This window comes from Colletotrichum abscissum (assembly GCF_030869225.1).
Source record: "Colletotrichum abscissum strain IMI 504890 chromosome Unknown Scaffold_4.1, whole genome shotgun sequence".
In the NCBI taxonomy this organism is placed as follows: Eukaryota; Fungi; Ascomycota; class Sordariomycetes; order Glomerellales; family Glomerellaceae; genus Colletotrichum; species Colletotrichum abscissum.
This window is the reverse complement of record NW_026850320.1, coordinates 265619-279807: the sequence shown is the minus strand read 5'-3', so window position 1 is coordinate 279807 and position 14189 is coordinate 265619. Positions and strand designations below refer to the sequence as shown.

At 51.5% G+C, this 14189-nt stretch overlaps 5 protein-coding genes across 5 annotated transcripts; 2 read left to right on the top strand and 3 right to left on the bottom strand.

The window, feature by feature from the left end:
• Positions 1–322: 322 nt before the first annotated feature.
• CABS01_02029 (uncharacterized protein) lies at positions 323–1565 on the top strand (the record flags this gene model as incomplete). Its single annotated transcript, XM_060535408.1, has 2 exons — positions 323–862; positions 921–1565. 2 exons carry the CDS (start codon positions 323–325, stop codon positions 1563–1565), a joined length of 1185 nt encoding a protein of 394 aa, XP_060395713.1.
• Positions 1566–2114: 549 nt separating this feature from the next.
• Positions 2115–4445, top strand: CABS01_02028 (uncharacterized protein; the record flags this gene model as incomplete). Its single annotated transcript, XM_060535407.1, has 4 exons — positions 2115–2518; positions 2624–2639; positions 2705–3163; positions 3234–4445. The coding sequence occupies 4 exons, from the start codon at positions 2115–2117 to the stop codon at positions 4443–4445; spliced, it is 2091 nt and encodes a 696-aa protein (XP_060395712.1).
• A 396-nt stretch (positions 4446–4841) lies between these two features.
• CABS01_02027 (xyloglucan-specific endo-beta-1,4-glucanase A) lies at positions 4842–5705 on the bottom strand (the record flags this gene model as incomplete). Its single annotated transcript, XM_060535406.1, has 3 exons — positions 4842–5053; positions 5110–5297; positions 5359–5705. 3 exons carry the CDS (start codon positions 5703–5705, stop codon positions 4842–4844), a joined length of 747 nt encoding a protein of 248 aa, XP_060395711.1.
• Positions 5706–9395: 3690 nt separating this feature from the next.
• CABS01_02026 (HK97 family phage prohead protease) lies at positions 9396–11071 on the bottom strand (the record flags this gene model as incomplete). Its single annotated transcript, XM_060535405.1, has 4 exons — positions 9396–10314; positions 10395–10642; positions 10698–10886; positions 10946–11071. 4 exons carry the CDS (start codon positions 11069–11071, stop codon positions 9396–9398), a joined length of 1482 nt encoding a protein of 493 aa, XP_060395710.1.
• Positions 11072–12083: 1012 nt separating this feature from the next.
• CABS01_02025 (major facilitator superfamily transporter) lies at positions 12084–13665 on the bottom strand (the record flags this gene model as incomplete). Its single annotated transcript, XM_060535404.1, has 3 exons — positions 12084–12201; positions 12264–13170; positions 13224–13665. The coding sequence occupies 3 exons, from the start codon at positions 13663–13665 to the stop codon at positions 12084–12086; spliced, it is 1467 nt and encodes a 488-aa protein (XP_060395709.1).
• Positions 13666–14189: the final 524 nt, after the last annotated feature.

Sequence of the window (14189 nt, the reverse complement as noted above, 5' to 3'; positions counted from 1 at the left end):
CGGCATCAACGGTCACTTCAATTGTGGTTCTTTCCATATGCCGCTACAATCGTCACGGACTACAAGGACGGTGTCTAGTACTCTCCGCGAAAACCACGATTCGGGGATTGGGAGTCCCCGGAACCAGCCTAGTACATCTACATAAGCTGCTAAAACCCGTGCCGCTGGCGTACCGCTTCCGTACCTTGTGGTGAAAGACTCGCCATTCCCATCGCACAATCAAGTACAAAAGGACCAAGAGACGAAATTCACATCATTGAGTGTAGCAGCCTTCAATGCCCAAGAACTGCACTCCAATCACACAACGCTCCAATCGAGCAATATGGCAAGCAAAGTTTTCAAAGCTTCAATGTCAACCAAGACAGCCCCAATCGCCATCATTGGTGCTGGACCATGCGGTCTCACACTAGCCCGACTACTCGAGCGTCAAAAGGTCGACTACGTAATCTACGAACGAGATGAGAGCGCTGCATCAGCCAACGCCGGTGGCTCGTTGGATATTCACGAGGCGACTGGTCAAGCGGCGCTTCGGAAGGCGGGTCTGTGGGATGCGTTTCGCAAAGAAGCCAGATGGGAAGACGACAGATTCACGGTATACGACAAATTTGGAAAGCAACATCTCGACATCAAAAGCAATGGCGGAGTTGATGAAGCGGGACGGCCAGAGATAGATCGCAAAGCGTTGCGACAAATCCTTCTGGACTCCGTACCGCAAGAGAAGATCCGATGGGGAAGCACCTTAAAAGCTGTTAAAATGCATAAGGCTGGCTCGCCGGCCATCGAGTTCACCTCCGGTGCCACTGCGGAAGGGTTTAAGCTTGTGGTTGGCACTGACGGTGCTTGGAGCAAGGTTCGCTCGATGGTATGGCACAATGATCTCACTCTCAATTGATGCTCGGTAACTGACGATGATCTAATAGATTACACAAGCGAAGCCTGAGTACTCCGGGAGAACATACGTGGAAGCCCAAATCACGGAAGAAAACCCGCTGTTCAAGTCAGTCTTGGACAAATTTGGGCATGGAACTGCATCTTTACTGGCGGGAGCAAGCCAAATGATCGTACAGCGGCAGGGGAACGGATGGTACAGGGTGTACTTCGGGATACAAGCTCCTGAGCACTACGTTGGTAGAGAGCTCGACTCAGCAAGCGTTGATGCTTTGCGAAAGTCACTGCTATCCGACTTCTACAGCGACTGGGCGGAGGAGCCGAAAGACTACATCCGACGAGCCGACCACTTTCGGAGTTGGCCGTTGTATCACCTCCCTGTTGAAAGTCAGAAATGGGCGACGGTGCCAGGTCTGGCCCTGGCTGGGGATGCAGCTCACTTGGCACTCCCCAACGGTGAAGGTGTCAACTGTGCTATGTGGGATGCGATGGAACTGGCTAAAAGCATTGAGACCTATGGCCTCGACAAGCTGGATGATGCGGTTCGCGAATATGAGAAGGACCTCTTGGTGCGGGGCAAAGCTCACATCGAAGACGGCATACAGCTTGGGAATCTGATGTCGCATGAGACTGGACCGGCCGCTTTGGTGAAGGCTTTCCAGGAGAACGACTTCTAAATCGCACAGCGGGATACCAGGGAAAGAAGTGAGTTATGAGGCACAGATTTGCACGAACGCATCAAGTCCGACTTCCCGATGTCTCATTCGCCTATTATGTAGACCCTTTTCGTTTTGTCCTGGCGATAATATTAGATGCCAACGTTTACTTTTCGTGACCTTCCAACAATAGACTTGGAGTTGCCTTGAGGACATAGAAACGTCAATAATAAAAATCTTACTTGTAATCATGAAAATAAGGCGCCTGTTGTCTGGCCCCTCTCTTCCAGCAGTGTCTCACGCTTGACTACGCCATTGATTCTGCCCGGGCTTACTCTCCCCGAAATTGTTAGTCGGCCCATTCTAAAGTCCGGATTACGCCGTGGTGCGGAGCACCAAAAAGCCACGCTTGAGATCCCGTCGTCAGCTTGACCCGTGCCTGGGGCAGAGCCCACCTTGCCCACCTCCGCCCGACATCATCGGTCCCCGGTCGTCACAACTGTCCGAAACCTACTCAGCTCCCCTCTTCACGGCATCGGCCTTGGCACGACACCGTCCGACATTGCAACCATGTCGGCTCCCGGGATAGCAAGCAGCAAATCGGACACCGCTCCTCGAGCAAAACCCCAGCGCGTCCTCGCCTGTGTCCTCTGCCAGCAGCGCAAGATCAAGTGCGACCGCAAGTTCCCCTGTTCGCATTGCACAAAACATCAGCTGCAGTGCGTGCCTGCGACACAGAACCGGCCACGGAGACGGCGATTCCCGGAGAGGGAGCTTCTCGATCGCTTGAGAAAGTATGAGGGCCTACTACGACAGAATAAGGTTGATTTTGAGCCACTCCACGGTGACCTAGGGGCCAGGTATGGGAAGTCTGTCGATGACAGTGGCGGGTCGGACGATGAGCACCGATCCGAAGGTGTGGGAATGCCTTCACCATCAGTCACTGTGAAATCTGAAACATCATATGAGCCTAAGTGAGTCACCACTCTGCGAAACCGATCGAGGGTTTCCTGCACGCGCTTTTACTGTCTATTTGGCTTAGTCGGACGTAAGATACCAGTGTCGCTAACTTTGTGCAGGAACTTTTGGCATTTGGTGAGCCCAGAGGTGCAGTATCTGTACTCAACTCACCCTCAATCTCCGTGACTGACATCGCATAGCTCGACGACTCGCATGCTGGTTTGCGAGAGACTATCAGGCAAACGTGGGATCAAGCCTGCGATAGCGATGACCATATTCTCTTCGGATCCCCAGACCGATCATCCGTCGACCTCTCAACGCTCCATCCTGAGCCCGTTCACATCTTTCGATTATGGCAGATTTACCTCGACAATGTGAATGCGCTGCTTCGAGTGACTCACGCCCCCAGTTTTCAAGCGCGCATCATTGAAGCCGTGAGCAGCGTCGAAAACATGAGTCCCGCATTGGAGGCTCTCATGTTCAGCATATACTCTATGGCCATCTTGAGTCTTTCCGAGGATGCATGTTACGAAACTTTCAAGCAGCCGAGAGCCCTTCTCTTGACCAAGTACCAATTTGGATGTCAGCAAGCTCTCTCAAACAGTCAGTTCTTGAGAACAAATGACATTGACTGCCTGACTGCGTTATTTCTATATCTAGTACGTACCTTGACTGGCTAAGGGCCTACAGTATGAGATCGAGAGGATCACATTGCCTAACTTTTGACAGCATGCGAGCCGCCCTAGTGCTCACATCCGATCAATATCATCCCTCCTTGGCGTTGCGATCCGCATCGGCCAACGTATCGGTCTCCAGCACGAATCCGCCAACACCAGGTGCACCGTCCTAGAAGCCGAGATGCGTCGGAGGCTCTGGTGGTCCTTGGTGCTGTTCGACGCCCGCATGAGCGGTCTGACCGAGCACAAGGCGACCAACTTGACCCCGACATGGGACTGCGCCGTGCCGCTGAACGTTAGTGACTCTGACCTACGAGCAGAAATGAAAGAACCACCGAGGGCGGAGATGAAAGTCAGTGAGGCACTTTTCTCGGTGGTGACGGCTGAGCTCGCCGATTTCACCCGGCACACTGCGTTCTACCTCGACATGACGAATCCGATTCTCAAGCCCATCGCTAAGGAACTTCCAGGTGGCGGCAAGGTGGATTGGTTGGAGAAGTCGGTAGAAGACAAGTACTTCCGGTATTGTGATCTCGAGAACCCGACTCATTTCATGGCCTTGTGGATGTCACGCGCATCCCTCTCGAAATTTCGCCTCATGGAGACATCTCACAGCTTCTACGAGGGTCCGGTTGAGGAGAAGCACAGAATCACGTTATCAAGTGCCTTAAGGTGGCTTCAGTGCGATGCGAAGCTGGCGGCCTCGCCGCTGATCCAGAGATTCAGGTGGTTTCTCCAGATATACTACCCTTTCCCTGCCTACATCCGCATCACACAGTTTCTCAAACTGAACCCTCTGGATCCGAAAGGCGAGTATATCTGGAACGCCATGAGTGATCACTTTGAGGCTCGGTTCGAACAACTTGAGCCGGGGTATAATCCTGTCTTTGTCCCTTTCACCGAGGTCATTGTACGCACCTGGGAAGTGGTCGCAGCGGCACTCAGGAACTCAGGGCAGCCGGTGGTCCCGCCGAGAATTGTGGCCAAAGTACAGGAAAAGCTGTCGGAAGTGACACCGGCTCTGAGTCCACAGTCTTCCGATACCGGGCCCAAGGCTGAAGCGATGAATATGAACCCCTATGACTTTAGTGCACCTTTTCCGATGGATATCGTTAGCCAGAGTCTCACTTACGATCAGGGCACCTTTTCGCCAACAGACAATGGTCTATACACAAATATTATCGTGCCGGACATGCGAGGTATCAACATCGATCAGTTCAACTGGGACTCATTGGACTTGGGGCAAAATGGGCAAGCGACATGACGATGAGGGATTGAATCTACATGTACCAAGACAAAGCCGTGGACGTTGAGTTCGACGAAGAGCACGGTTACTGTACCACCATGGTTGACAGCGTTTATAGATGGCTTCGCCGCTCAATTTCCCATAGATGAATGCGCAAGCAAGCGTGCATAAATAATTCAACTCAACTTAAAACACTCATTGCAAGTATGCACCAGGATACGGCGTGTCACTTGTTCATAGGCGATGAAGGCGAGAACAATAGCTCCGTCATGAATCCATCGTTGGTATTCTTGAACGTAATTACGTGTATGTACAAAGTGCGACAATATATACGTGTCGAAATGTGAACCTGAACACAGTTCAGATTGGGTATTGGGTCCGCACAGCGTTGTTCAGCATGGCTGTAACAAGCATTTACTGAACGGTGAGGGTGTAGGCGGAGGTCTTGAAGACGGCGTTGGTGCCGGAGAAGGGCTCGGTGCCGGCCTGGAGGCTGGTGATGACGTTGGTCTTGGCAACGCCCTGCTTGGAGGTGAGGTAGGTGAAGAAGAGGTTCAAGTCGCCGTTGAAGCTCTTGATCTGGCTGGGGGCGACGAAAGAGTAGACAGTGGTGTCACCGTTGGGGCCTGAGAAGTCACGTTAGAGAGTTGTCATTGAGTTTGTGGTGTAATGCTTTACTCACCAGAGTAGAGGGACCACTTGGTGCCGGCAATGGTGGGAGTGTCGATGGTCTTGCCAGTGCTTGAGATGGGGCCAGCACCGCCGAGGGCGCCGAGCCAGATCATGATTTCGTACTTGTTGTTGGCACCAACGGAGGGGGCGAGCCAGAGATCGTAGGCGACATCGGCAACGATGTTGGAGCCGGTGTAGCTGTTGGTAAAGAGTTAGCAAATGTCCAGACTGACTCGTCTTTCAACCGGTATTGACTAACCTCCAGGTCCACTTGGAGGGGATGGACTTGACAGCGGAGAGCTGCTTGTTGACCTTCTCGAGGGCAACGTTGGAGTAGGACTTCACCTGTCCCTGACCACCAGCCCAGGTCCAGGAGGTCGACCAAGCGACGGAGCCGGACTTGAGGGACTCGAAGGTGGTGCACTGGCTGCCGGAGGTAGCCTGGGCCGCACCCCAGTTGTTGTGGTAGATGGTGAAGCCGCCGGTGGCGACGGAGCCGAAGGCGTCGCACATCTTGGTGGCACGCTTGTCGATGCTGACGGGCGTGGGGGAGGCCACGGCCGTGACGGCCAGCATGGCCGAGACGAGGTAGGAGGTGAACTGCATGGTGGGAATTGGGACTAGCTTCAACTTTGAAAGAATGACTGGAATGAACGAATGGTTACTGCAAAGGTAATGGACAAGAAGAGAATGTAAGTTGTTATGATGAACAGTAGGGCTGCCAAGAATAGGTTCCCAAGCGGGCGGGTTGCCCTTTGATATACCTACTACATGATACTACATCAACCGTCAGAGAGACTTTTTTTCTTTCCAGAAAACACACAAGTCCCTCCAATTACGGCGTAGAATGCCGAATGGAACATTAGTGTGCGGCCCAGAACACAGCACATCGGGTGAGGTTCTTCGCCCGCGGCCGTAGCTACAAGACCGGGATGCCGGAGCTAAGCATCGGACGGAAAGCTTGTTGCGGCTAAGTGGGTGTCCACCGGAGGGGGATGGTTACGGTGGACAATCAGGGGCGGTTTCAACTTGATCACTTTGTCTACCGAAGCAACCAAGCGCGTAAACGCTGTGGCCACGAGGTGCTCCAAAAAGTGACTCCACCAATGGGCCATGTGGGCAGGTTTAATCTGCTCGTCACCTTTTGCCTTCAGGTAAATAGATTGTATGGTTCAGGGAGGTGTGGCCTGGAGAGGCTAAAAGGAGAACTTGTGAAAGCCCCCTTATCCCTGGCTCACTATCCGTATCCCCAAAGCAGAAGGCCAGCAAGCGTTGGAAATGAAGTTTTGACTCGTGTTCGCCGGTTTAGGTTCACCATTGATCATGGCCCCAATGAGCATATTGGAAAGCCGAAATCCATTGATTCCCACTCCCAGGGGCATTTGGAAATATTGACAACGCAGTGGCCTCCGTGGCTCCCTCGGGCCATTCCGAGGCTCGGCCTCGTCAATAGTTGATTGCTGCCGTCATTTACGGTTCTTTTCACCACATGGTCGCTGTTCCTCAATCGTATCCGTGCTTCCTAAGCATAAAATACAGCCGTTATAGCCGTCTTCCATGACCAACAACTCCACCATGGTATATATGTGAAGCCGCCCCCGTGTGCTGGATAGACATTGCCACCTGCAGTATCACTTTATGTAAAATGCGGCGCATGCATTGCTTTTGTCTCGCGGTATTCGAGGCCCTATTTGGATGATTGACAAGAAAGGTTGCGTCAGAGTGACACATTTGACAGATTGTTTCTGATGGGGTGCACAAACGCCTCGAAAGGCTTGTTCCCGTACTCTCCCTGCGGACTCGAAAAAGTCCAGCTCAGTAGAGGTGTATCGTACCACAATGGTTCCCTCGCAAATCGCTATCAATCACAGCTAACTTTTCATATGCAAATGAACATGCACGGTCATGTGTCATGAACACCCGAATGCTCCAAAAAGCGCAGCGCCAAGAGGCATTCGACCCAAGATCAGGCCGAGCCCGACTCAACGGTGCTCTCCCCAGATTCCCAGGATTCAGATCGCTCGCCAAGGGTGGCACGCAGCGGGCAGCAACCCCCCGGTTCAGGGCAGCCATAAACGGCAAAGGGGCCCAGCTGCCGACATGAGCGCATCCACAGAACAAGACAAGGGCAACACTGGCCACCTTCGAGATACCCATCACCACTATCGGGCCATGCTGGGCATTCGTGTTTTCGTATCCGAGAATGCCGCTTGTCGATGTGACACACCAAATTCGCAGAAGCTCCCGGCTCGTAGCAAGGCAGAGTTAACTGGTGGGAATTCCGTGAGCCGCCTCGGCACCAAAAGAACTAGAGTCTTTAACTGGAGAAATAAAGGGGTTTAGCGAAGGGCTGGCGGGTGGGTGGCGCTAAAGTGCCGTCCCGTCCGCTGCGCCGAGATTCTTGTCAATGTTCCCCTGAGATGCGAATAATAGAAACGGCAAGTATTAAGCGGTTCAACTCAATGTCAACTCCCCTCTCGGCATACAACGCACTAGCGTCTTTGCATATCTCTCAGATCGATCATGTGTGTGAGGAATGACGCGGTGGCCGCGGACAGGAACACGAATTTCGGACAATTGAAGACTTCGTTGCTGTTCCAGCCATTGGGACTAGCATGTCACATCAAAGTGCCGACAACCCCATACTCATTTCGCTTAAACTCCTCCACACTGGCAGCACCACGATGCAGTCCACTTGGCCAAGCGCAAACGCTCCAGAGCTCAACAACACCGGCTGTGTGTTCTAGTGGTCATGATTTCTCGTTCACAACAAAGTGAGCTTGATCCGAGAAGGTCGCAGGTTCGAACCCTGCCGCGGTCATAGCAGTTCTTTTTGAGTGTCCAGCACTCCCCTGTCGGTGGATAGATGAAGAAAATATTCTCTCTATGAGCTTGAAAAGAGGAATTCACGTCTCTTGATTGTAGGGCATAATTCGTTCTTGAATGCCTTAGTCCCCACACAAAAGACAGAAGCAGTCTATCTGGCCACGAATTGACTGAACTAATTGAAGTTCAGTAAATTTATTTGACTTGTCCGCTGTTGACTCTTATAGAACTATTGAAGTGTCCACTAAGAAGGAATTACACTGTTCCAACATCAATGTTTTTGGAATAACAATACGCAGAGTTCAGGCAATGACACCGCGTCCTTCCTTCCATCGCCAAAGACTCTCTTGAGCAATGCCTAATCAGTCACGTCGAAAGATTTGTGCCGCCGCCTAGACAGGTTTTGTAGTCTGATTGTCTTGCATCGCACTTGAGTTCAAACGTTTATCTCGAGGGGCCAACAGGATCCTAGCACGTCCTCTTAGAGGCCAACCCAACAGATCATTGACATCAACCTGTGCTGAAACCAACACAATGTAGATCACAGTTCTTAAAAGACTTCTTCAAGTCAATTGTGAGACCGGCATTTCGAGACCATCATGCAGCCCTCGTTTAACTTGCGAACAATTGAGGTGTGTAGACGTGATGTTTAATGATCAATATTGGTTTCAATCAACTCTCTGGCATCTAAACTGGGGGCCCCATTGTCGGATCAGGATCATCGCAAAGTGCTGAATGAATCGGCCCGTGCGTATTTCCGCTGGAAATCGTGTTAAAAAGACGCTAGCTTTGACCAGCCGGCGCACTCTAAAGAGGGTGTTCAGGACTTACGTAGTACTGCGGCCCAGCCTTCTAATTACCCACCTTAAGCCTTCAGTATTTCTGATAGATCACGCAGCATTGTGGAACATCCTTACGCTATACTAATAACCGTCGTGCCCCATTCCGTATGGTGCGGATGATTACAACTGCTTCGGCGCGGCAGCTGCTGGCACACCCTATGGGTTGGTTCACAACCTGGAAGTACAGTTTACGCGGGTATTGAAACTAATTGTAGAAAACAGCTTAGTTCGAGCCTAAACCATTGATGCCGACGTAGTGACTATCACGATGAAGAGGTAAATAGGCATCGGCGAAGGGATGTAGCTCGATGATACGTGTCTAACGATCAAGACGGAGTGGTGATTAGGTGCAGGAGCAGCTCTTCGTGCTGGCTCTGTATCTCAATAACATGTTCACGATGCATGCCAGTGGTCACATATATCGCAAACTGCGATGTTGGGGAAAGCAGTGGCTTGATTGAGATCGGACTTTAGGTATATGGTGAACAACTGGTTTTCGAGAAAAGCCGCCTTTGTCTCGAGGAACAACATACTCTGACAGCTCATCTCGCCGTACGATGGTCCTTAAGAGAGATTCCACATCTGATTGAGGTAACGAATGGAATCGGTTCTCAATTATACGTGTATCTTAGTCTGCAAGCTTCGAACTTGCGCCTTCCTCCTTGTATACATCATACTTGTAAGACGAGCCAGGGTGATCAGCCCTCAATCCCTTCTGCCCCTGCCCGTAGACCTTCTCTCTGGCCGTAAAAGCAACGTCGTCGGCAGGTGCCTCTGGATAGATTCCACGCCGCCGAAGCTCTGGGATAAGAAGATCGACGACATCCTCGAACGTGCCTGGCGTCGTGACATATCCCAAGTTGAAACCATCCAAGTCACCTTCACGAATCCAGTACTCCAAGTCATCCGCTACCTTTTGAGGGCTTCCAACAGACACCGGTCCGAGCCCGCCAATCGCCGCTCGTTCGGCAATGACACGAGGTGTCCACTTGGGGACATGCTCACTGGTCGTTGTGAAGGCATCGAGAATACTGCGCACCTTGTGCGCCTCTAGAGAGTCCGCGGCAGTAACCTCCTGGTCCACAGGGATCTTGGACAGATCGATGCCCGTCCAGCCGCTGACGAGGACCAATCCTCCAATGACGGAAGCATACTTCTTCAGCTCCTCGTGCTTAGCCTGGGCCTCTTCGTCGGTCCGTCCCACAATCGGAGTGAAAGTTGCAAAGAACTTGACGGACTGAGGGTCTCTGCCTAGGGCTGCAGCCTTTTCTCTGATCTCTTTGACCTTTGGGCGTAGAAGCTTTGGGGAATGCGAGGAGACGAAGATACCCTCGGCATGTGTTGCCGCGAATTCTGATCCAGCCGCTGATGTGCCTGCTTGGAAAAGGAAGGGGGTTCTTTGGGGTGAAGGATCGACGATGTGGCGTGTATCGAGGTCGAAGAACTTTCCGTGGTGGTGAATCGTCCGGATCTTATCGGGGTCGGCATAGCTGTCGTTCTCCGGATCAGGGGTAATCGCGTCATCTGCCCATGAGCCTTCCCAAAGCCTTTTGATTAATTAGTATCTACATGTATATGCATGCTGTTTGAGAACGGTGTTTCGAAGTATTCTTCGACAAAGGCTTACTTGTAAAGAACCCGCAGATACTCGTCTGCCTGAGCATACCGCTCGTCATGGGGAATTGGGCTGTCTAAGCCAATCGCCTTGAATGCTGCTTTCTTCCAAGAAGTGACAATGTTCCATCCAATGCGGCCCCTTGTAAAATGGTCGAGTGTGGAAAACCGCTTGGCGAGAAGGAAGGGCGGCTCAAATGATGTGGATGCGGTGATGGCGAATGTGAGGTTCTTCGTGACAGCGGCCATGGCACTGATCGGCTATGTTCCCGTTATAAGCGGCCGTTTAACTCTTGTGCTTAAAGCGTGCTCTTACAATAGTAGGATCTGTCATTGGCCATTGAGCCGCTCGGCGAATGCAGTTGTCAAGGCTTCCTTCGTAGGTATCGTAACCTCCATAGGTGTCGGCAAGGAAGAGGGCGTTGATGCCGCCTCGTTCTAAGAGCTTCGCGAGGTCGATCCAGTAGTTAAGGTCGCGTTTAGTTGCTGACTTGTCGGCGGGGTTCTGAAACAGCGAGACTCAGCAAATCGTCCACACGATAAGATCTTATAGAGGATACTGACCTTCCATTGTCCAGGAGACAAGTGCCCAACAGTAGACATGTCAAATGCATTGAGCAAAATCTGCTTCTTCCCCTCTGGTCTGACGCCATTTTCGCCATTGGTTATGTGGATCGGTACCGAAGTCATTTCGAATTTTTGGTGAAGAGTATGCTCAAGCTCGGGCTTTCACTTGCAGCTCCAAAACAGCCCGCGGGCTTGCCTCTGTTTATCAACCCATATTCATCACGAATCTCTTCAACTTGGCGCAGGATCGTGATGCAAGGAAGTTGTCCATTCCCCATGTCGTCATCGCCGTTGTCGCCCGTCGCGTGGGACTGGCGCGGGATGTTATCTGCACGTTGACCCCAATTCAACGCCGCCGGTGCAGGGCAGAAACGCTGGCGTGATCGCGGGTGCGGATGGTGCCATCACCCGTCTCTTGAGTCGGAAGACTTCATTACGTTTCGGAGACCAACGCCGGCCGTCTGGACCCTTTGGACTCAGGTGGCGTCGGGTCGGCAAAAAACGACTTATGATAACTGGTTGTTGAGCCGACGATTGCCTCAATCATGGTATTGCCGGTAGTTCAGGAGGCGCATCTCCGCAGCGGGTCGCAACTAATCCCGATGCTACGATGTTGAACAAGGCCGTGATAACCACGCTATACTTGCTAATGAAAATTTCGGATTTCCGTTCTTGAACGTCAGAAAGTGTTCTACTAGGGGCTTTCACGGTCGGGCTCCGCTATACACGACTAGGACCACATGGGTGTTTGAGGAAATATGCTAAGCATGTCAGATTCAACATGTCTCGATCTTAAGATGAACGTTGAGGATGGTATACAGTCTGTCCTCGATATCTCAATCGCTCATCTCAATCGTGGAAAGTCATTATCTACTTGGGTCATATTGCATTGCTTCAATGGAGCAATGTGCGAGGCGGGGCTTTTCTGAGAAGGCCATGATTCACGATACTAACTTAGATGATAATCTAATAGATATGAGGGAGTCTTTGATTATTACTATGTACCTCATGAGCTTGAAGTTTGAACAGTCTCAATAAATCACTAATACACTAACGATGTGTCTAGTTTTTTCAGCGGAACGATCGACTTTGTGTGGGCACCTATGATCATCCGGCCGAATTCCAAAATCTCCCTTCAGTCGCTTCTGTCATCTCTTCCACTCACTGCAACTGGTGGTTGCTTGCCGTGTTCCATGGTTGAGATGTCTTCATGATCACTTTCAGGAAACCCGCTAGAATTCTCGAGTTGAGGACTATTAGGCAGGGAGTCAGCGCGAATGATCCTGACTGCTTGTGAAGGATTGGATTTACTTACTCTCTGCGCTTGACGTACATACGCAAAATGTGAGTTGCGACGATGAGAAGAATGGCACAGGCCAGGGTAAACGCAAAGCCCTTGGGGTACCGAGGTGCCTCGACTGTGGGAAAGACCAAGAGCGGGGTCCATGCCGTAGACGACTGAGAGATAGCGTTGATGAGGACGAGTGTGAAGGATCTTTCTGCTGGTGAAGACCGCAATTGTGTATTCACCCACCCATGAAACACACTCGACAGTGCAACTGAAGAGTAGATGGTGGAGAATGCGAACCATTTGGCAGGCTCCGGGACGTTCCAAATAGTCAAGATGAGAAGCCCCAGGGCGTTCCAAGCACTTGACATCGTGATTGCCCAGGCCGGCCCCATGACGAGATCCGATGCGAAACAGACGAACAAAGTGTAGAAGATGCCGAGAGCAGGCGCAATCGTGCCGAGTTCGTTCACCTTGGCTGCCGAATAACGACCGAGACTCTTGATCCAGAGCAAGAAGCTACCCGACGAGGTGTGAATACCTGCATTCCAGAAGAGAACGTCCACAACAATGATTCCCCAGAATTGCCACGAGAAAAAGACTTTCTTCAAGTTGCTGAACTTGAATTTTCCGTGAGATGAGTGACCTGCGCGCTTCAGTCTCTCCACGCTCAATTCGATGTTTTCTCTCTTGAGAACGAGTCGGTTGGGCTGTTCAGGGGTGCCCGGGATGACGAAGTAGCCCAAGATGCCGATGGGAATGGTGATGAGAGAGCAGATGATGTACATCCATCTCCAGCCAGCGAGTCCATGCACTCCGTCGAGTCGTGCAGAGGCGCCAGCTTGGATCAGACCCGCAGTGAGTGTGCCAAGTGAAAGACCGACATAGAAGATGCCGCCACGTCTCGCGATCTCATCTCCACGATACCAGGAGCCTTCAAGAGTTTCATTAGTAAGCTTTCAAATGGAAGAAAATGAAGAGACTCACCAAAAAGATAGTGCATAACCGGGAAGAAGGCAGCCTCAAACCAGCCGACTAGGAAGCGGTATGCAGCCAACTCAGCAAATCCAGTAACGCGGAACTGGAGGAGTGTAAAGACGCCCCAGGCAATGTCCAAAAAGGGAATGAGCCAATGGATCGGGATGTATGTCAGGACAAACATCATCGGCAGCTGCCCAGTGACAGCTCCGATGATGTAAAACGTCTGCAGTTGGACGAGTTCATTGCCCTTGAATCCGAGGTCTTCCTTCAGGCCGGCAACGTAGGCATTGTTCAGGTTCGATTGATCAATGTACTTGACCCAGTAGCTCAGAACCGCGTACGGAACAATGAGAAGGTCAAGTCTGTTGATCAATCTGCGTTCCTCCGGTGTATCGGTGTCGGAGTACCATTGGATGTGCCACCACTTGCGACGAGCTTGGACGACCATGGTGATAATCTCGTCGTCACCTTGTTGTGCGAATGCTGGGAGAACAAAGATCTGGATATTTCGAGACGCAGTAATCCCATATGTCAGCTGCAGGAAGTGGACTTCAAGGATTTCTCTTGCTTTAGTACCTATCATATCATTATCCCAGCTATCTACTGCCATCACAATTTTTCTACTCCCATGTCTAACCACCCACGCACCGCGCCGTCTTTTCCAGCCATAAAACAAGGGGCCAGTCATGTCTCTTGCGCAAGCACAAACCAAAGAAGCGAAACTTGGCGATGGCGTTTTACCAACGCGAGAATTCGGAGACTAAGGTACTGCGTAATAGCACCGCATACCACCCGACCAGAGAGCGGAAAGAATGCGACAAGAGGTTGGCGGGTTGCAGAAATGCTTAGGATAAACATTGCACCATCTCAGGGCTTATTGATGTGACAGTGAGACCGATGTGAAAGCGACGAAGAGGAAAGGCGAGGCGTCCTCCCTGATTTCGATAGACCACTCGAACCCCTGTCGACTAT